The 24,811-nt window shown below is 38.4% G+C and overlaps 1 protein-coding gene across 2 annotated transcripts in view; it reads right to left on the reverse strand.

The window, feature by feature from the left end:
- The window catches only part of met (MET proto-oncogene, receptor tyrosine kinase), a 147,153-nt gene that overhangs the window by 42,056 nt on the left and 80,286 nt on the right, over positions 1-24,811 (reverse strand). For both annotated transcript variants that reach the window (XM_062043023.1, XM_062043024.1), the window contains 8 exons: positions 23,104-23,307; positions 18,587-18,721; positions 18,346-18,522; positions 13,937-14,094; positions 12,049-12,163; positions 11,445-11,581; positions 7,694-7,858; positions 6,277-6,376 (listed from right to left, as the gene is read on the reverse strand). In XM_062043023.1, the coding sequence (XP_061899007.1) occupies positions 6,277-6,376; positions 7,694-7,858; positions 11,445-11,581; positions 12,049-12,163; positions 13,937-14,094; positions 18,346-18,522; positions 18,587-18,721; positions 23,104-23,307 (1,191 nt within the window). The remainder of the gene's footprint in view (positions 1-6,276; positions 6,377-7,693; positions 7,859-11,444; positions 11,582-12,048; positions 12,164-13,936; positions 14,095-18,345; positions 18,523-18,586; positions 18,722-23,103; positions 23,308-24,811) is intronic.

A 24,811-nucleotide genomic window follows, 5' to 3' on the forward strand; every position in this document is an offset into this window, starting at 1 on the left:
AACAGGAGGGTTGGCAAGTATGCCATTGTGTTGAAACGTGAAAAGAACACACAAGAAGTAGTACATACAATTGTGTTAAAATGTGACAACAACACAAAAGAAGTACACACCATAGTGTTGAAATGTGACAACAACACACAAGAAGACGTACACACCATTGTGTTGAACTGTGACAACAACACACAGGAAGAAGTACACAACATTGTGTTGAAACGTGACAACAACACACAAGAAGCACACTCCCTTGTGTTGAAATGTGACAACAACACACAAGAAGAAGTACACGCCATTGTGTTGAAATGTGACAACAACACACAAGAAGAAGTACAACCATAGTGTTGAAATGTGACAACAACACACAAGAAGACATACACACCATTGTGTTGAAATGTGACAACAACACACAAGAAGAAGTACACACCATTGTGAGTGTGCGTGTGTGAGTTCACTCTATTCACGCTGATTGTGTGAAAGTTAGTCTCCTCCCCAGAGAGCCATCAACATTTGACCTTAGCACGGGTCAACGACCTGGCAGACGAGCAACGTGTGTGTGTGTGTGTGTGTGTGTGTGCCTCCATGAGTACATGTTGTGTGTTTGTTTGCCAAGTTGTTATCTCTACAGAAGCTGAATGACAGATAAGATCATTACAGAGCGCAGCAGCGTGTCCTCCTGGAGCGCACACACACACACACACGCACACACACACACACACACACACACACACACACACACACACACACACACACACACACACACACACACACACACACACACACACACACGTTGTGCAGTGTGCAGTCACGGTCAGAGGAAATCCAACCTGCAGCAACTTGCGCGTGTCAGTGAGGTCATAGAAGAAAATATGTGCGCTGATGCGAAGGCGGCCTTGAAGAGAAGACGCATGAGAAGTTCCTCAGCAATAAAACGTTTCTTTTTCCTTCAAAGGATGAAGTTTCGTGCTGAGAAACACAATCTGGGACACGTCTGAGCCGGGAAAAGTGGCGCGGATCACAAAGGAGCGCCTTCTCATGCACGCACGGACACTTGATTAGGTACACGTGCGCAATGACGTCAAGAGCAGTTTAGAATACAGGAGGGCTGGAGCGCTATAAAGTGATCCTTCATTGTGCCAAATGAAGTCATTAATAATAACACTTGACACAAAATTAATAAAGTTGACAAGCAGGAGAGGCGACAACTCACAGCTCACCTCCTGTTCGTACTTATTATACATCATCATAATAAATCGTAGTATCACATTATCATAATAACCATCATAATAAATCGTAATAATAAACCGTATTAGTAGATCATAATATTAATTCAAAAATAATAAATCATAATAATACATCGAAATAATACTTTGTAATAATAAACCATAATAAACCAAAATAATAAATCATAATAATAAATTGTAATGAGAAATGGTAACCATGATAATAATCATAATAATAAATAATCATAAAGAAGAAGAATAACAAATCAAAAATAATAAATCCAAATAAGACATTGTAATAATTGAGCATAATCATAAATCATAATAAATTGTAATGTTAAATCGTGATAATAAATTGTAATAATAAATCAGAATCCTATATCATAAAAATAAATCATAATAATAGTTTGTAATAATTAATCTTAGTGAAAAAGCATAATACATTATAATAATAAATAATACAAATAATAAATTATAATAATACGTCGAAATAATAAATTGTAATAAATCATAACAAAATCGTAATAATCTTTGGGCACATTACATTAGGATCGTATTCCGATTCCTGGGGTGACGATTCCATTCAGAATCCATTCTCCATTCAAAATGGTTATTTAGTATAATAATTATTAAGATTTTTTTTTATAATAGATTAGAAATGCTCCTTGTTGGCCTAAAACTTATTTTAAAATGTTTTATATATATATATATATATATATATATATATATATATATATATATATATATATATATATATATATATATATATATATATATACATACATATATATATACATACATATATATATATATATATATATATATATATATATATATATATATATATATATATATATATATATATATATATATATATATATATATATATATATATATATATATATATATATATATATATATATATATTCCCTCAATCATCAGGAGATCATCTCCTGATGATTGAGGGAAACCCCTCATGAAACAGGCCTGTAGAGATGAAATAGTGTTGTGATTTTTCCCACACATACATATATATATGTACAGGTATATATATATATATATATATATATATATATATATATATATATATATATATATATATATATATATATATATATATATATATATATATATATATATATATACATACACAGTATATAGTACATCAATTTTTTAAATTGATTCATAATTTAAACAGATCGATTGAATGTACTAATATATATATATATATATATATATATACATACAGTATATATATATATATATACACACACACACACACACACACACACACACACACACACACACACACACACACACACACACACACACACACACACACACACACACACACACACACACACACACACACACACACACACACACATAAAGAGACATTTATATATATATATATATGTATACACACACATACAGTATATACACATATATATATACACACGTATATCTATATATATATACAGTATATATACATATATATATATACAAACACATATATACATACACATATATATATACACACACATATATATATATATTTACACATATATATACACACACACATATATATGTATATATAATATACACACACTTTTTTCCCCAATTGATTTTAATTAAAAAAAAAATCAATTTAGGAAATAGATATATATACACACACATATATACACATCTACATATATATATATATATATATATATATATACACGCATAAACGCATAAATATACTTATATATACGCATAAACACATATATATATATATATATACATATATATATATATATATACGCATAAACACATAAATATATATACACATAAACGCATATTTATATACATATATATACGCATTAACACATATATATACTGTATATATATACATATACACGCATAAACACATATATTTACATACGCATAAATGCATATATATATTTATATATACATATATGTATCCATATATCTACGCATAAACGCATATATATATATATATATATATATATATATATATATATATATATATATATATATATATACATATATATATATATATATATATGTATATATATATATATATGCATACATATATAAATATATATAAATACATATATACACACACACACATATATATATATATACATACATAATATATATATATATAAAAAAATCACTCCTCATTCAAAATCTATAGGTTATTTGTAGTTGATGTAAAAATATGCAACAGCTTTTTTAGAAATGAAATGGATGATTTATGACGCTGATTCAGAGTACAGTAGAAACTTGATCTGACCTGCTCCCATGCAGCCATGACGTGTGTGTGTGTGTGTGTGTGTGTGTGTGTGTGTGTGTGTGTGTGTGTGTGTGCGTGTGTGTGTGGAAGAGTGTGCGTAGTGCGGCTGAGAAGATCCAGAAGTTTCTGAAGGCCTCGGCGTGCTCCTGGACTAAACTGACAAGCGAAGCAAAGTGTGTCTTTCTCATTTCCTGTCTTTGTGTGTCAGCGTTGACACTTCACTTTCTTTTCCACAACTTTCTTCCTCCTGAGTCGTAACGTTAGAACTTCTGATGACAAAAACATCCAACACTTCCAGCCTCTCTCCTCCCTTCTTCTTCTTCTTCTCACGTCATGCTAACAGCTCCTCAGTCAAAAGGCCAACTGAAGATCAGCAGGAGAAACCCTCAACAAGGTTGGATCAGATGCTGTTCAAAATCAACAGGGTTCTTGCTTTGATGAAGTAAAACTTCATTAGTAGTTCAATGTTCCAGCAGATTGACCTTTGAACTCACTCAAGACGCCTCAAGCCGTTTAGCTGAGACTCAAAATCAATAGGATTCTTCCACTGAGCCCTTGGACTTTGTTGAAACTGATGAACTTTGACCCCAAGCATAGGTCAAGAACGTCACAGGGGTGTCCAAACTTTCTCCACCGAGGCCCGCACACTGAAAAATCTAAACGTGTTGCGGCCATTTTGATATTTTTGTTTTTTAAAAGCAACACAATATTTATCATAACATTTAATGTTAAAAGGTCTCAGTCATCAACGTGTTAAAAATAAGTCATTTATTAATATTTTTTTACTTTCAGTGCTAAATATCTATGAATCAACTTCAGATCTATCTGTTGCCATAAAGTTGAATTTTATTTCAATGTTTTACTCCTTTTTCGTCAAAGAAAACCCTGTTTTTTATGGCAGAAAAACACAAAAGATGTGATATTTTCACCCTCAAAAATATTTCAAATTGGAATATTTGGTGTGAAGCAATTAACATCTAAAATAGGTCAATAATTCATAGCAACATTGATAAAAACATATTTTTTTAACAATGACAGTTACAAAAATGTTTAAATATTAAAGGTCCCGGGGACCCAAATGGGTCTCAGTCATCAACGTGTTAAAAATAAGTCATTTATTCATATTTTTTTACTTTCAGTGCTAAATATCTATGAATCAACTTCAGATCTATCTGTTGCCATAAAGTTGAATTTTTTTTCAATGTTTTACTCCTTTTTCGTCAAAGAAAACCCTGTTTTTTATGGCAGAAAAACACAAAAGATGTGATATTTTCACCCTCAAAAATATTTCAAATTGGAATATTTGGTGTGAAGCAATTAACATCTAAAATAGGTCAATAATTCATAACAACATTGATAAAAACATATTTTTTTAACAATGACAGTTACAAAAATGTTTAAATATTAAAGGTCCCGGGGACCCAAATGGGTCTCAGTCATCAACGTGTTAAAAATAAGTCATTTATTCATATTTTTTTACTTACAGTGCTAAATAACTATTAATCAACTTCAGATCTATCCGTTGCCATAAAGTTGACATTTTTTTCAATGTTTTATTCCTTTTTCGTCAAAGAAAACCTTGTTTTTTATGGCAGAAAAACACAAAAGATGCGATATTTTCACCCTCAAAAATATTTCAAATTGGAATATATGATGTGAAGCAAATAAAACCTTAAATATGTCAATAATTTATAACACCATTGATTTTTTTTTTTTTTTTAACAATCACAGTTAAAAAAAAATTGGATTAAAAGTCTCGGGGACCCAAAAGGGTCTCAGTCATCAACGTGTTAAAAATAAGTTATTAATTAATATATTAAAACCTTAAATAGATCAATAATTCATGAAAACATTGATAAATTTTTTTTTTTATAACAATGAAATCAGAATTACAAAATCAAGTTAAAGGTCATTAAAGTACGGAGCCCCTAAGGGACATTTTTTTAGACATGTATCTTGTGCGCACGAGAAACTTTGTCGTGCGCACAAGAAACTTTTTATAAAGTTATAAAAAAAATAAATGTTTTTTATAATTTTTTTTTTTTTTAGACATGTATCTCGACGAGATACATGTCTAAAATTTTTTTTTTAAAATTATAATTAAAAAATGTTTTTAAATTTTTTTTATAACTATAAAAAGTTTCTCGTGCGCACGAGATACATGTCTAAAAAAAATAAAAAAATATTATTGAATAAAAAATTTCCCCCATGTCCCTTTAGGGGCTCCGTATTAAAGTGTTAAAAATAAGTCATTTATTAATATTTTTTTACTACAATTTTTTATGTTTTTAAATAGTGCTTTTTTTAAATGTGCAAAATCAACGGGGTTCTTGCTATGGCCTACAGTCGTCACTTCAGTCATCAGTTGGTTGACAGCTAAAGAAACTCGTACCATCATGACCTTTGAACTCAGCCCCCCTCAGGCATACTAGTTGGGACGGCTCAAAAGCAATAAGATTCTTACTTTGACGCGGACCAAAGTTGCAAGAGGGCACCATTAAGGACCAAACACTTATCTGGGAAAACAACTTGGACCAGATACTTTCAAAATAAGGCGGCTTCTTGCTTTGTTTTGAGAGTTGCACTTCAACTCTGCCCCTCAACGTTTTGGCTTAAAATCAATAGTGTTCTTGCTTTTAGGCCTCGGTCATGAGTAGAAGAAAGAATACTACCGAATAAAAGGATTTTTCTGTACCTCAAGCACACGTCACACAGCGGGAGTCAAAACCAATAGGAAGTGTTCCAAAGGCCGGGACTCACCACGTGGAAGACCACAGCGTCCTGGCCCGTGGTGACCACCATCTGAGGCTGCAGGCCCGACTGCAGGAAGAAGCCGTGAGCCGACAGCGTGCAGCCGCCGCTGTGACACAGGACATTAGCGTCAGTCAGCGCTAAACACGGAGCTAATGTTAGCATTTTCTCTTGACCACGCCCACCCGTTAACGCTTGGCTGGAAGTTTGACGCTTTCAATCATTACCGATGTTCTTTAGTGCGACCACCACATTAAACTATCTCCAGCTGTCAGCCATGTTGTCACTTTAGCTTCCGTACCGACAAATATCACGAGTTAGTCACTTTTTATTTCGAAATAGCAAGATTCTAGAAGAAGAATCATATTCATGTAGTCCAGTTAAGCTACAATGCTACATGCTAACGTATCATTATAGCCATCAATGGCGTTATCTATTAATAGTTATGTAGCGCTGTGCAGACAAAAATATCTTTAAATGTAATAAAAATTGCTCACAAACTATGTATGCTGAAGCCTAACTACATGTATCAGTGAGATACTTGCTAATATCAGTGGTCAAGATGATGCTACATGCTAATGTATCATTACAGCCATCAATGGTGTTATTTTGTAATAGTTATATAGCGCTGTGCAGACAAAATATTTTTAAATGTAATACAAAATGCTAGCAAACAATGTCTAACTCCTTGTGCTAGGGTGTTACTTGCTGATATCAGTTGTCAAGATGATGCTACATGCTAACGTATCATAACTATCAATGGCGTTATTTATTAATAGTTAAGTGGCGCTGTGCAGACAAAGATATGTTTGAATTTAATACAAAATGCTAACAATGTATGCTAATGCCTAACTCTGTAATTACACGTATCAGTGAGCTACTTGCTAATATCAATGGTCAAGATGATGCTACATGCTAACGTATCATTATAGCCATCAATAGCGTTCTTTATTATTAGGCATATAGCGCTGTGCAGACAAAATTAGTTTTAATGCAATACAAAATGCCAACAAACAATGTGTAATGTGTTACTTGCTAATATCAGTGGTCAAAATGATGCTACATGCTAACGTATTATAACTATCGATTAAAATTGATGTAGCGCTGTGCAGACAAAGATATGTTTGAACGTATTACAAAATGATAACAATGTATGCTAATGCCTAACTCCGTAACTACATGTATCAGTGAGCTACTTGCTAATATCAGTTGTCAAGATGATGCTACATGCTAATGTATCATAACTATCAATGGCGTTATTTATTAATAGTTAAGTGGCGCTGTGCAGACAAAGATATGTTTGAATTTAATACAAAATGCTAACAATGTATGCTAATGCCTAACTGTGTAACTACATGTATCAGTGAGCTACTTGCTAATATCAGTCCTACTGGTGGAGCTAACAGGAAGTAGAGGTGTGTGTCACCTGATGAAGGAGCGTGAAGGTCTGATGCTGTTGATGATGGGGTCCTGCTCGTAGGTGAACAGCAGGGGGGCAAGGCGCTCCACAGAGTCCACGGTCAGCTGGACCGGCTGCTGGGAGGGCACGGCGTGGGGGGGCGTCTTACACGTCAGCATGCCGGACGACAAGCTTGATGGACAGGCGGACAACGTGATTGACACCTCCTACTTTGTAGTACTCTAGTAGTAGTATTAAGTACACGTCGTTACAATAGTACTACTAGTAAAATATATACAGAGGAGTAGTAGTGGTAGTATGTACACATGGTTGGAACAGTAATACTAGTAGGATGTATACAGAGTAGTAGTAGTAGTAGTATTATCTACACATGGTTAGAACAGTACTACTAGTAGGATGTATACAGAGTAGTAGTAGTAGTAGTAGTATTTACAAATGTTTGGAACAGTACTACTAGTGGGATGTATATAGAGGAGTAGTAGTAGTAGTATGTACACATGGTTGGAACAGTACTACTAGTAGGATGTACACAGGTAGTAGTAGACATATCTACACATGGATGGGACATTACTACTAGTAGGATTTATACAGAGTAGTTGTAGTAGTATGTACACATAGTTGGAACATTACTACTAGTAGGATGTAAACAGAGTGGTAGTAGTGGTATCATGTACACATGTTGGGAACAGTACTACTAATAGGATGTATACAGAGTAGTAGTATGTACACATGGTTGAAACAGTACTACTAATAGGATGTATACAGAGTAGTAGTAGTATTCTCTACACATGGTTGGGACAGTACTACTAGTAGGATGTATACAGAGTAGTAGTAGTATTCTCTACACATGGTTGGGACAGTACTACTAGTAGGATGCATACAGAGTAGTAGTAGTAGTATTATCTACACATGGTTGGAACAGTACTACTAGTAGGATGTATACAGAGTAGTAGTAGTAGTAGTATCTACACATGTTTGGAACAATACTACTAGTAGGATGAAAATAGAGAAGTGGTAGTAGTAGTATTATCTACACATGGTTGGAACAGTACTACTAGTAGGATGTATACAGAGTAGTAGTAGTAGTATCTACACATGTTTGGAACAGTACTACTAGCAGGATGAAAATAGAGTAGTGGTAGTAGAAGTATTATCTACACATGGTTGGAACAGTACTACTAGTAGGATGTATACAAAGTAGTGGTAGTAGTAGTAGTATCTACACATGGTTGGAACAGTACTACTATCAATCTTGGGGCCGACTTTATTTAACATCTATATGCTCCCACTAGGACAAATCATGCAAAATAATAACATTGACCATCATTGCTATGCCGATGACACCCAAATCTATGTAGCGCTATCACCAAATGACTATCGCCCCATAGATCTTCTGTGCCAGTGCATTGAGCAAGTCAAACACTGGATGTGCCAAAATTTCCTACAACTAAATGAAGATAAAACTGAGATAATTGTTTTTGGTGCTAAAAAAGAAAGGTTTAAAGTCATCCAACACCTTAAATCACTGTCCCTGAAAACCTCAAATAAAGCCAGAAATCTTGGGGTTATTTTAGATTCTGATTTACATTTCGACAGTCACATCAAATCAGTAACAAAATCGGCCTACTATCACCTCAAAAATGTAAAAAGACTTAGAGGGCTCATGTCAGCTCAAGACTTAGAAAAACTTGTACATGCCTTTATTACCAGTAGGCTAGACTATTGTAATGGTCTCCTTGCAGGTCTTCCCAAAAAAACTGTCAGGCAGCTACAGCTTGTTCAGAACGCTGCTGCTAGAGTTCTAACAAAGACCAAAAAATGTGAGCACATTACACCAATTCTTAAATCCTTACATTGGCTCCCTGTACATCAGAGAATAGATTTCAAAATCCTCCTGCTCACATATAAATCACTACATGGTCTAGGGCCCAAGTATATCACTGATATGCTCCCACTATATACGCCCTCTAGATCACTAAGATCTTCTGAGACCAATCTGTTAGCGGTTCCAAGAGTAAACTCAAATCAAGGGAGATCATCATTCAGTCACTATGCAACACATAGCTGGAATAAACTTCCTGAAGATGTCAGACTCTCCCCAACTCTCACTACTTTTAAAACTAGACTGAAGACTTTTATGTTCACCTTAGCTTTCAGCTAAATCTTTTAATCTTTTAACTTTCAACGTCTGCACTGTTTTTATTTTTATTGTCTGCATTTTAATTTTGCTTTTATTTTCTTTCATTTCACTTTGTTGTCTGTGAAGCACTTTGAGTCTGCCTTGTGTATGAAAAGCGCTATACAAATAAAGTTGCCTTGCCTTGCCTTGCCTACTAGTAGGATGTATAGAGAGTAGTAGTAGTAGTATCTACACAAGTTTGGAACAGTACTACTAGTAGGATGAAAATAGAGAAGTGGTAGTAGTAGTTTTATTATCTACACATGGTTGGAACAGTACTACTAGTAGGATGAAAATAGAGTAGTGGTAGTAGTATTATCTACATATGGTTGGAACAGTACTACTAGTAGGATGTATACAGAGTAGTAGTAGTAGTATCTACACATGTTTGGAACAGTACTACTAGCAGGATGAAAATAAAGTAGTGGTAGTAGTACTATTATCTACACATGGTTGGAACAGTACTACTAGTAGGATGTATACAAAGTAGTGGTAGTAGTAGTAGTAGTATCTACACATGGTTGGAACAGTACTACTAGTAGGATGTATACAGAGTAGTGGTAGTAGTAGTACTATCTACACATGGTTGGAAAAGTACTCCTAGTAGGATGTATACAGAGTAGTAGTAGTAGTATCTACACATGTTTGGAACAGTACTACTAGTAGGATGAAAATAGAGTAGTGGTAGTAGTAGTATTATCTACACATGGTTGGAACAGTACTACTAGTAGGATGTATACAGAGTAGTGGTAGTAGTAGTATTATCTACACATGGTTGGAACAGTACTACTAGTGGGATGTATACAGAGTAGTGGTAGTAGTAGTATTATCTACACATGGTTGGAACAGTACTACTAGTAGGATGTATACACAGTAGTAGTAGTAGTAGTATCTACACATGTTTGGAACAGTACTACTAGTAGGATGAAAATAGAGTAGTGGTAGTAGTAGTATTATCTACACATGTTTGGAACAGTACTACTAGTAGGATGTATACATAGTAGTAGTAGTATCTACACATGTTTGGAACAGTACTATTAGTAGGATGTATATAGAGTAGTGGTAGTAGTAGTATTGTCTACACATGGTTGGAACAGTACTACTAATAGGATGAAAATAGAGTAGTGGTAGTAATAGTATTATCTACACATGGTTGGAACAGTACTACTAGTAGGATGTATATAGAGTAGTAGTAGTAGTATCTACACACTTTTGGAACAGTACTACTAGAAGGATGTTTACAGAGTAGTTGTAATAGTATCTACTGCTTATATACATAGTAGTAGTATTATCATGTACACATGGTTGGAACAGTACTACTAATAAGATGTAAACAGAGTAGTTGTAGTAGTATCTACTGCATATATACATAGTAGTAGTAGTATCATGAACGCATGGTTGGAACAGTACTTCTAATAGGATGTATACAGAGTAGTTGTAGTAGTATCTACTGCATATATACATAGTAGTAGTACTATCTTGTACACATGTGTGGAACAGTACTTCTAATTGGATGTATACAGAGTAGTATGTGCTACGAGTACATGTGTGTGTATACCAAGTAGTAGTACTATTTACCTTTGTATTTTACAGGTAGACTTGCCCACAGTCACTTCCTGTTTGTTTCCAGAGTCCAGGAAGTTTCCTGTGATGGTCAGCATGCTTCCTCCAGACTTGGGTCCAAACGTTGGGAAGATCTTGTGGATCACAGGGTCCTGGATTCACAGGTCACATGACACATCAAGTGGATCACTGATTACTTCCTGATGCAGATTACTTCTGGGTTACTTTCTTTGATTTTCTGCTGAAAGTCACTTCTGCTTCCTTCTCGATGGAAGTTACTTGCACGTATAGATTACATGTGGATACAAGTTACTTCCAGGTAAATATACTTTGTCGAGTAAATAGTTTTTTAGGTAAAACTACTTTTCCAGGTAAAACTACTTTTCCAGGTAAATATAGTTTTCCAGGTAAGGATACTTTTCTAGATAAAGATACTTTTCTAGGTAAAGATACAAATCCCGTTTCCATATGAGTTGGGAAATTGTGTTAGATGTAAATATAAACGGAATACAAATCATTGTATTCCGTTTATATTTACATCTAACACAATTTCCCAACTCATATGGAAACGGGATTTGTACTTTTCCAGGTAAGTATACTTCTCCGGGTAAGGTCTTACCACAAATGTGAATCCTTCCAATTGTGCAACCTCGTGGCCACTGGTGACCTTAACAGTGTGTGATGCTGAGGTGAAGTTGGCGTTAAAGACGGGGGTACACTGGATCTCAGACCACCTAAAGACACAGAAGACAAGCGTTGAAGACAGCGGGACAGAAGAGGGAACAGACGGGGGAACAGAGGAGGGTGCAGACGGGAGTACAGACAGGGGTACAAAGGGGGAGCAGACGGGGGTACAGAGGAGGGTGCAGACGGGGGTGCAGACTGGGGAACTGACTGGTACAGAGGAGGGAACAGAGGAGGGAACAGACGGGGGTACAGAGGAGGGAACAGAGGAGGAAAACAGAAGACGATACAGACGGCGGAACAGACGGGGGTGCAGAGGAGGGAACAGACGGTGGTACAGAGGAGGGTCCAGACGGAGGGACAAAGGAGGGAATATAGGAGGGTACAAACGGAGGTACAGACGGAGGTACAAAAGAGGAGGATGCAGACGGGGGTACAGAGGAGGGTACAGACAGGGGAACAGAGGAGGGTACAGACGGGGTTACAGACGGAGGTACAGAGGAGGGAACAGACGGGGTTACAGACGGTGGTACAGAGGAGGGTCCGGACGGGGGAACAGATGAGGGTACAGACGGGGGTACAAACGGAGGTACAGACGGAGGTACAGAGGAGGATGCAGACAAAGGTACAGAGGAGGGTCCAGACAGGGGAACAGAGGAGGGTACAGACGGCGGAACAGACGGGGGTGAAGAGGAGGGTACAGACAGAGGAACAGAGGAGAGAACAGAAGAGGGTACAGACGGCGGAACAGACAGGGTTACAGAGGAGGGAACAGACGGGGGTACAGAGGAGGATGCAGACAGTGGTACAGAGGAGGGAACAGACAGGGGGTACAGACGGTGGTACAGAGGAGGGTCCGGACGGGGGTACAGAGGAGGGTACAGACGGGGGTACAGACGGAGGTACAGAGGAAGGTGCAGACGGGGGTACAGACGAAGGTACAGAGGAGAGTGCAGATGGGGGTACAGACGGGGGTACACATGGGGGAACAGAGGGGGATCAGACGGAGGTACAGAGGAGGGAACAGACGGGGGGACAGGCGGGGGTACAGAGGGGGGACAGGCGGGGGTACAGAGGGGGAACAGACGGAGGTACAGAGGAGGGAACAGACGGGGGTACAGAGGGGGAGCAGACGGGGCTACAGAGGGGGAACAGACGGGTGTACAGACGGGGGTGCAGAGGGGGAACAGACGGGGGTACAGACGAGGGTACAGACGGGGGTACAGATGAGGGTACAGACGGGGGAACAGAGGAGGGAACAGACGGGGGTACACATGGGGAAACAGACGGAGAGACAGGCGGGGGTGCAGAGGGGGACCAGACGGGAGTACAGAGGGGGTACAAGCGTGTGAACAGACGGGGGTACAGAGTGGGAAACAGACGGGGGTACAGAGGGGGGCCCAGACGGGGGAACAGACGGAGGAGTTAAGAGTGTCTTTGCGAGCACCTGAGGAGACAGAAGACAAAGAGCACTGAGAGAGTTCTAATCCAATCATCTTGTCCTGAAGGAATGCACGCACTTCCTAACTTTTTGAGTTATTCTTCTTTCTTTGCTCAGCAGCCACTTTGGAGCCCGAGGGTCTTGAAGAAGACTTTCTAACAAGCAACAAGTCAGGATGCACATTTTTCCCAGCAATCTTTCAGTTAGCAAAGTCATGTGCTCAACGTCTGGGGGGTGGCTCTTAACATTCTTTCTTCAACACACAATAAGCTCCATTAAAGCTGCCAGGGTCCCTATAGGACGCTTTGTCTCTCCCACACACACACACACACATGCACACACACACACACACACGCACGCACGCACACACACACACACGCACCTGTTGAGATAGTCCTGTCTGGCCAGCTTGCAGGGGACATCAGCCACCTCCACGCTCACCAGCGACGCCTTGAAGTTCTCAGTCTTGTCGAAGCCAAAGTTGTGCCCACAGATGGTCACCACCGTGGAACCTCGGATCGGCCCTGAGGATGGAGACACCTGAGACACACAAAGTGTGTGTCAGTCACCTTGGACTTCTGCTGTCTGGTTAAAAACAACAACAACAATTTGAAGCAGCCTAAGTGTTCTGGAACTGTTTTACTTGATGTCCATCCTGTCTTCTCAGTGTGTGATGTGATGTCATTTTAGGTGTGACTTTACGGCCTCTTGGCCAGGACACTCTTGAAAAAGAGGTTCTTAATCTCAATGGTAGTTTTTACTGGTTAAATAAAAGGTATTAAACAACAACAACAACCAGAACAACAAGAAAAAGAACCCTAACCAGAACAAGAAGAAGAACAACAACAAGAAAAAGAACAAGAACAACAAAAAGAACAGCTGACAGCTCAGAGTTTCAGTGCGGAGTTTCTTAAATGCCTCAAATGTCCGGCATTTTGAGTTAGGGTTGCATGTATTTTCAATGTACGTCCAGGGTTAAGAAGGGGTTAAAAACAAAATAAATTGTGCGCGCAGCAGCATTGGTGAGGGAGGGGCAGAGACAGAGAGAGAGCGAGAGAGTTATGATAAACGCGCATGCGTCGCCAGGCTCTGCTTTTTATCCATAGATTTATCAGATTTAATTTTTTATTATCTATAGCAGGGGTGTCAAAAGTGTGCCCCGGAGGCCATTTGCGGCCCACAGGTAATGTTTTAAAGGCCCACGGCACATTCTAAAAATACTATTAAAATAAACAAAAACATAATAAAAGTGAAATAAAAAAGCTTAAAGGTGAAATGTAATTTAGAAAAAGTTGCAATGTTGACTAATAAAACAAAGCTGTTTTTTTTCTTTCAAACTGTCATTGCTCAAAACATAATATTGAATCAAAATCAATGTTATTATGAATTATTGACCTATCCAAGGTTCCCATTACTTCACATCAAATATTCCACTAAGAAAAATATTTTTGGTGGAAGATTTTGCAAATTTGGTAAATAAATAACCCAAAAATGTATATTTTGTTGTTTTCTTACTGTACCGAAAATGAACCGAACCATGACCTTTAAACCGAAGTACGTACCAAACCGAAATTTTTGTGTACCGTTACACCCCTACTCTTACATCTCCAACACCTCCTACATCTCCAACACCTCCTACATCTCCAACACCTCCAAACCTCCTACATCTCCAACACCTCCTACATCTCCAACATCTCCTACATCTCCAACACCTCCAAACCTCCTACATCTCCAACACCTCCAACATCTCCTACATCTCCAACACCTCCTACATCTCCAACTTCTCCTACACCTCCAACTCCTCCTACATCTCCAACATCTCCAACACCTCCTACATCTCCAACACCTCCTACATCTCCAACTTCTCCTACTCCTCCTACATCTCCAACATCTCCAACATCTCCAACACCTCCTACATCTCCAACTTCTCCAACACCTCCTACATCTCCAACACCTCCTACATCTCCAACTTCTCCTACTCCTCCTACATCTCCAACATCTCCAACATCTCCAACACCTCCTACATCTCCAACACCTCCTACATCTCCAACTTCTCCTACTCCTCCTACATCTCCAACATCTCCAACATCTCCAACACCTCCTACATCTCCAACTTCTCCTACTCCTCCTACATCTCCAACACCTCCTACATCTCCAACACCTCCTACACCTCCTACATCTCCAACACCTCCTACATCTCCAACTCCTCCTACATCTCCAACACCTCCTACATCCCCAACCCCTCCTACATCTCCAACACCTCCAACACCTCCTACATCTCCAACTCCTCCTACATCTCCAACACCTCCTACATCCCCAACCCCTCCTACATCTCCAACACCTCCAACACCTCCAACTCCTCCTACATCCCCAACACCTCCTACATCTCCTACACCTCCAACACCTCCTACATCCCCAACCCCTCCTACATCTCCAACACCTCCTACATCTCCAACATCTCCAACACCTCCTACATCTCCAACTCCTCCTACATCTCGAACACCTCCAACTCCTCCAAAACCTCCTACATCTCCAACACCTCCTACACCTCCTACATCTCCAACACCTCCTACATCTCCAACACCTCCTACATCTCCAACACCTCCTACATCTCCAAAACCTCCTACATCTCCTACATCTCCAACACCTCCAACTCCTCCTACATCTCCAACACCTCCAACACCTCCTACATCTCCAACACCTCCAACTCCTCCTACATCTCCAACACCTCCAACACCTCCAACTCCTCCTACATCTCCAACACCTCCAACACCTCCTACATCTCCAACACCTCCTACATCTCCAACACCTCCTACATCCCCAACACCTCCTACATCTCCAAAACCTCCTACATCTCCAACACCTCCTACACCTCCAACTACTCCTACATCTCCAACACCTCCAACACCTCCTACATCTCCAACACCTCCAACTCCTCCTACATCTCCAACACCTCCAACACCTCCTACATCTCCAACACCTCCAACACCTCCTACATCTCCAACACCTCCAACTCCTCCTACATCTCCAACACCTCCAACACCTCCTACATCTCCAACACCTCCAACTCCTCCTACATCTCCAACACCTCCAACACCTCCTACATCTCCAACACCTCCAACTCCTCCTACATCTCCAACATCTCCAACTCCTCCTACATCTCCAACACCTCCTACATCTCCAACACCTCCAACACCTCCTACATCTCCAACACCTCCAACACCTCCTACATCTCCAACACCTCCAACACCTCCTACATCTCCAACATCTCCAACACCTCTAACATCTCTAACACCTCCTACACCTCCTACATCTCCAACTCCTCCTACATCTCCAACTCCTCCAACATCTCCAACACCTCCTACACCTCCTACATCTCCAACACCTCCAACTCCTCCTACATCTCCAACACCTCCAACACCTCCTACATCTCCAAAACCTCCTACATCTCCAACACCTCCTACACCTCCAACTACTCCTACATCTCCAACACCTCCAACACCTCCTACATCTCCAACACCTCCAACTCCTCCTACATCTCCAACACCTCCAACACCTCCTACATCTCCAACACCTCCAACACCTCCTACATCTCCAACACCTCCAACTCCTCCTACATCTCCAACACCTCCAACACCTCCTACATCTCCAACACCTCCAACTCCTCCTACATCTCCAACACCTCCAACACCTCCTACATCTCCAACACCTCCAACTCCTCCTACATCTCCAACATCTCCAACTCCTCCTACATCTCCAACACCTCCTACATCTCCAACACCTCCAACACCTCCTACATCTCCAACACCTCCAACACCTCCTACATCTCCAACATCTCCAACACCTCTTACATCTCTAACACCTCCTACACCTCCTACATCTCCAACTCCTCCTACATCTCCAACTCCTCCAACATCTCCAACACCTCCTACACCTCCCACATCTCCAACTCCTCCTACATCTCCAACTCCTCCAACATCTCCAACACCTCCAACTCCTCCAACATCTCCAACACCTCCTACATCTCCAACACCTCCAACATCTCCAACATCTCCAACACCTCCAACTCCTCCTACATCTCCAACATCTCCAACATCTCCTACATCTCCAACACCTCCTACACCTCCAACACCTCCTACATCTCCAACACCTCCAACTCCTCCAACATCTCCAACATCTCCAACACCTCCTACATCTCCAACACCTCCTACATCTCCAACACCTCCAACATCTCCAACATCTCCAACATCTCCAACACCTCCTACATCTCCAACACCTCCAACTCCTCCTACATCTCCAACATCTCCAACACCTCCTACATCTCCAACATCTCCAACTCCTCCTACATCTCCAACATCTCCAACTCCTCCTACATCTCCAACATCTCCAACACCTCCTACATCTCCAACATCTCCAACTCCTCCTACATCTCCAACATCTCCAACTCCTCCTACATCTCCAACATCTCCAACACCTCCTACATCTCCAACATCTCCAACTCCTCCTACATCTCCAACACCTCCAACATCTCCAACATCTCCAACATCTCCAACACCTCCTACATCTCCAACACCTCCAACTCCTCCTACATCTCCAACATCTCCAACTCCTCCTACATCTCCAACTCCTCCTACATCTCCAACATCTCCAACACCTCCAACATCTCCAACATCTCCAACATCTCCAACTCCTCCAACACCTCCTACACCTCCAACATCTCCAACACCTCCAACATCTCCAACGCCTCGAACATCTCCCACCAGGTTAGACTTTGCCGGTCGCCATGGTTACCTTGGTGACAGCAGGCGTGCAGAAGTCCTGCGTCCACGCCGAGGAGGCGGGGCAATGCCGGGCTCGGGTGCAGCGGCCGTCGCACCAGCCGCACTCGGTCACCCGCGACGACAGCAGGCAGGAAGTGCAGGAGGTCAGCTGACCGCAGCCGGGGCCAATCAGAGGCACCTTGGTGATCTGAAGGAACATTTGGACTTTTAGCGGGCAGAAGTTCCTCACCTTTGAGCTCAAGCCTGCTCACCTTGTTGCCAGTAGCCAATAGCAGAGCTCCGCCCGAGCCATCCGCCTCGCCAGCCGGCAGCACCACCGTGGACGTGACGGCACGCCAGTCCAAGCGCAGGTTGACGTGCGGGGACGCCGACCGGGAGAAGCGCACCTGGAGCAGGTGACAACTTGTGATGGATCATGTGATGCATCATGTGATGCTTGCAAGGATGCGAGGAGGCACAGAAGAACACTGACTCGGCAAACACACCTGCTCTTCAACATGCATCAACACACACACACACACGCACACGTGCAATGTGTGTGACTAAAACGCACACACAAACACATACGTTCACTGAGAGTGAGTACAGCACACACACACACATTCACATGTGCAATGTGTGTGACTAAAACACACACTCACATGTGCAATGTGTGTGACTAAAACGCACACACAAACACACACGTTCACTGAGAGTGACTACAGCACACACACACACATTCACATGTGCAATGTGTGTGACTAAAACACACACTCACATGTGCAATGTGTGTGACTAAAACACACACTCACATGTGCAATGTGTGTGTGACTAAAACACACACTCACATGTGCAGCGTGTGTGACTAAAACACACACACACGCGTTGTGTAAAATGAGGTCTGACAAGAGTAAAATGATTTGTGCGCAGAGACAGAGAGAGAGCGAGTGTGTGAGAGAGAGAGAGTGAAAGAGAAAGAGAGAGAGAGAGAGAGAGAGTTTTTCCAGGCAAAGAATCTCTGCCATCATAGATTCCAGCGTCACTACACTTAAGTCAAAAGTTGTAATTTGTTAACACTTCTTTTTACACTTGTGTGACAAGACACGACTGTGACTTTAACAATGGAGTTGGACAAACATTAAATGTGTGTACACCTTTAAGGGATTGACGAGTACATGTGCAAAATCTTCAAAAACATGGCCGCCGTCTAATGGTTTTGTCTCTTGGATGGAGTGTGGGTGGGACCTAACAATGATTTGGTCATTTGTCTAACGTTATTGGATTATAGCATTATTGTATTATTGCACTATTGTGTTATTGCACTAGTGCATTGTTGCACTAGTGCAATATTGTATTATTGCCCTATTGCATTATTGTGTTATAGCATTATTGCACTATTTATTATTGCCCTATTGTATTATTCCATTATTGCTTCATTGTTTTCTTGCATTATAGCATGGTTGCATTATAGCACTATTATAACATTATTGCACTGTTGTATTATTGCACTATTGTATTATGACATTCTTGCACTATTGTATTATTGCTTTGTTGTATTATCTCATGATTGCATTATTGCACTACTGTGTTATACCATTATTCCACTGTTGTATTATTGCACTAGTCGTGCATTATTGCAATATTACATTATAACATTTTATTATTAAATTTTTGCACTATTGTAATATTGCACTTTTGTATCATAGCATCATTGTATTATTGCAATATTGTATTATTGCATTGCTGCATCATAGCATTATTGTATTATTGCACTGTTGTATCATAGCATTATTGTATTTTTGCTTTTTTATTGTATTATAGCATTATTGCACTATTTTATTATTGCATTAAACATTATTGCACTGTTATATTATTGCACCATTGTATTATAACATTATTCTATTTTTGCACTATTGTATTATAACATTAATGCATTATAGCATTATTGCAATATTCTATTATTGCACTATTTTATTATTCCAATATTGCACTATTGTATTATAGCATTATTGCTTTATTGCAGTATTGCATTGTTTTATTATTGAACTATTGTATTATTGCATTATGTTATTATTGGTTGCATCATTGTCTGGTATTATTGTTACAAAATAACTACAACATGATTGCCTTACTGTACTATTGCATTATTGTAATATAGTACAGTATTACTGTAATGTACAGCATTATTGTACAATATTATTGTATTATTGCTAGCTGTATTACTGTACAGTATTGCTTGTTGTATTGTTGGACGGCATTATTGTAGTATTGCTTGTTGTATCACTGTACAGTATTATCGTATTATTGCATATTGTATTGTACATAATTATTGCATATTGTATCATTGTACAGTAGCATTGTATTATTGCATATTTTCTTATTGTACAGCATTATTGTATTATCGCATATTGTCTTGTTGTACAGCATTATCGCATATTGTCTTATTGTACAGTATTATTGTATTATTGCATTGTCTTATTGTACAGTATTATTGTATTATTGCATATTGTCTTATTGTACAGTATTATTGTACAGCGTTATTGTATTATCGCATATTGTATTATGCACAGTATTATTGTATTATCGCATATTGTACAGCATTATTGTATTATTGTACAGCTTTATTGTATTATCACATATTGTATTATTGTACAGTATTATCGCATATTGTCTTATTGTACAGCATTATTGTTTTATCGCATATTGTCTTATTGTACAGTATTATCACATTTTGTCTTATTGTACAGAATTATTGTATTATCGCATATTGTATTATCACATATTGTCTTATTGTACAGTATTATTGTATTATCGCATATTGTCTTATTGTACAGCATTATTGTGTTATCGCATATTGTACTATTGTACAGCATTATTGTATTATCGCATATTGTCTTATTGTACAGTATTATTGTATTATCGCATATTGTCTTATTGTACAGCATTATTGCACAGCGTTATTGTGTTATCGCATATTGTCTTATTGTACAGTAATATTTTGTTATCGCATATTGTATCGTTGTACAGCATTATTGTATTATTTCATATTGTATTATTGTACAGTGTTGTTATATTATGTGAAAAGAAGTTAGTGCTGTTATTCCCAGAGTGGAGGAAACATTTCCCGGGCGGACCAACCACAGACTTTGTGTTCCTGGGACATCATTCAGCAGGACTCAACTCAACAATTATAGTTGGAACAATGAACTGCTAATCATATTCATAATTACATTCTCATATATATTCCTATTTTTATTCATACCTACATTCATATTTATATTCATCATCATATTTACATTGACATTCATATTGATAATTACATGCATATTTATTTTCATATGCATATTTATGCTGATATTTGCATCCATGAGAGTGAAGTGGGAAGAAGTGTATTGTGAGTTTGAGTGTTTGTGGCACAAAGTGTGGAGCAAGTTGGAAAGAAAAGGCAACAGCTGCACGTAAAAAGGCGAGAGCGTAGCGAGTCACTGCCAGAAAAAAGGCGGGAAAAGTTGATGTTAGCTAACAATGCAGCTGTTCTTCCTTTCTCATACAACATGGACGCCAGCTGTCATCTACAGCTCACTCCTTCATCCGCCTCTCAAGCGACACACGAATCAACCGGTGAATGTATGAATCAAACAATGAGCGCACGAATCAATGATCACGTGAATGAAAAGTCAACGTATGAGTGGATGTATGAACATAGGAATGAATGAACGTGTGAATGAACAAATGTAGGAATGAACAATGTATTGAACGTATGAGTGAACGAATGAAGGAAGGTAAAAATTAATGATGTATAAATGAACATATGAATGAATAAATGAACAAATGTATGAATGACTTAACAAATTATTGTATGAATGAAAATATGGATACATGAACGTACGTATGACTGAGTGAATGAATACATCTATGAATAGGTAATTACTTAAATGTGTCATTCATCAATTAATATTGGAATTAAATTAATTCATGCAATTAATTTTAAATATAGATCATTACTTAAATGTGTCATTAATCAATTGGAATCAAATAAATGCATTTGTTGTATAAATGTATCATTGAATAATTGAATGTATATTTTATAAAATAAATTAAATGTGTAAATAAATGCATCATTAATTAAATTATGAAAAATGGTGTGATTAATCTGCATAAATACATGATTAATGCAATTTTTATTTATTTTTGATAGCCCTAAAAATTATAATTATTCAATTGAATTACGTCATGATTTGATTGTTTTATTTTTATTTTATTTTGCAATTGTATTAATCGTTTATTCAAACAATTATTGTGTCAACACGTCATGAATTAATTTAATCCGTCAAAGTCAGCCATCAAAGTCAGTGGGCGTGTCCTAACACCTGATTGGTCAATACGTGTCGATAATGTTGGTGTGAAAGTGCGTCAATAACTCCACTACTGTATATGCTCTGACACTACTTATTTATATATAATACATCGTTAAATACGAGAAACCTGTTTGTAAAGAGCAATCATTGGAGGAGATTCCTGTTAGCCCCGCCCACTGACTTTGATGGCTGACTGACAGAGCTGACATATTTATGAAATAATTAAATATTAAATAATTAACTAAAATATAAAAAAAATATTAAATCTTGAAATAAATAAGTAAAAAAATAGTACATATTTAAATAATGAAATAAATAGTTAAATAAATATTTTATACACTGAATTAATTATTTAAATGCATTTCACTGCGTACCTGCACCCCCCCCCCCCCCCCACACATACACACACACACTTCCTGTCGGCGTGTTACCTGAAGGAGGCGTCCGTCTGCGGTGCCCAGGAAGGCGACGGCACGTCCGTGTACGGGCACCACGTTGATGGAGGTGACCAAGGTGTTGGCGAGATGTTTGTGCCAGTACTCCAACCTCTGCACGAACTGTGTCACCTGCAGACGGTACTTGCCCTCCGTGCCCTCATGGATGCCCTCGTGCGGGTCGCAGTCGTCTGACGAGCTCTACAAACATCAATATGATGAACATTAGAAACACAATCAACACGATGAACATAATGAACATCGGAAACACGATGAACACTAAAAAACACAATGAACACGAACATGATGAACATGATGAACACGATGAACATGATAAACATGATGAACATAATGAACACGATGAACATTAGAAACATGATGAACACGATGAACACAATGAACAAGATGAACACAATGAATATGATGAACATGAAAAACACGATGAACATGATAAATATGATGAACATGATGAACATGATGAACACGATGAACATTGGAAACACAATGAACATGATAAACATGATGAACGTAATGAACACGATGAACATTAGAAACACGATGAACACGATGAACATGATAAACATAATGAACACAATGAACATTAGAAACACGATGAACATGATAAACATGATGAACATAATTAACACGATGAACATAATGAACATGATAAACATAATGAACACGATAAACCCAATGGACATGATGAACATAATGAACACGATGAACATGATGAACATTATGAACACGATGAACATGATGAACATTAGAAACACGATGAACATGATGAACATGAAAAACACGATGAACATGATAAACATGATGAACATGATGAACATAATGAACACGATGAACATTAGAAACACGATGAACATGATAAACATGATGAACATAATGAACACGACGAACATGATAAACACGATGAACATGATTAACATGATGAACATGATAAACATGAACACAAACATGAGAAACACGATGAACATGATAAACACGATGAACATGATTAACATGATGAACATGATAAACATGATGAACATGATAAACACGATGAACATGAAAAACACGATGAATATGATAAACATGATGAACATAATTAACACAATGAACATAATGAACTCGATGAACATTAGAAACACGATGAACATGATAAACATAATGAACATGATAAACCCGATGGACACCATGAACATAATGAACACGATGAACATGATGAAAATAATGAACACGATGAACATTAGAAACACGATGAACACGATGAACATGATAAACATAATGAACACAATGAACATTAGAAACACGATGAACATGATAAACATGATGAACATAATTAACACGATGAACATAATGAACTCGATGAACATTAGAAACACGATGAACATGATGAACATGATAAACATAATGAACACGATAAACCCAATGGACATGATGAACATAATGAACATGATGAACATTATGAACACGATGAACATGATGAACATTAGAAACACGATGAACATGATGAACATGAAAAACACGATGAACATGATAAACATGATGAACATGATGAACATAATGAACACGATGAACATGATAAACACGATGAACATGATAAACATGATGAACATAATGAACACGACGAACATGATAAACACGATGAACATGATAAACATGATGAACATGATAAACATGAACACAAACATGAGAAACACGATGAACATGATAAACA

The sequence above is a fragment of the Entelurus aequoreus genome, linkage group LG03 (genome assembly GCF_033978785.1).
Source record: "Entelurus aequoreus isolate RoL-2023_Sb linkage group LG03, RoL_Eaeq_v1.1, whole genome shotgun sequence".
Taxonomy (NCBI): Eukaryota; Metazoa; Chordata; class Actinopteri; order Syngnathiformes; family Syngnathidae; genus Entelurus; species Entelurus aequoreus.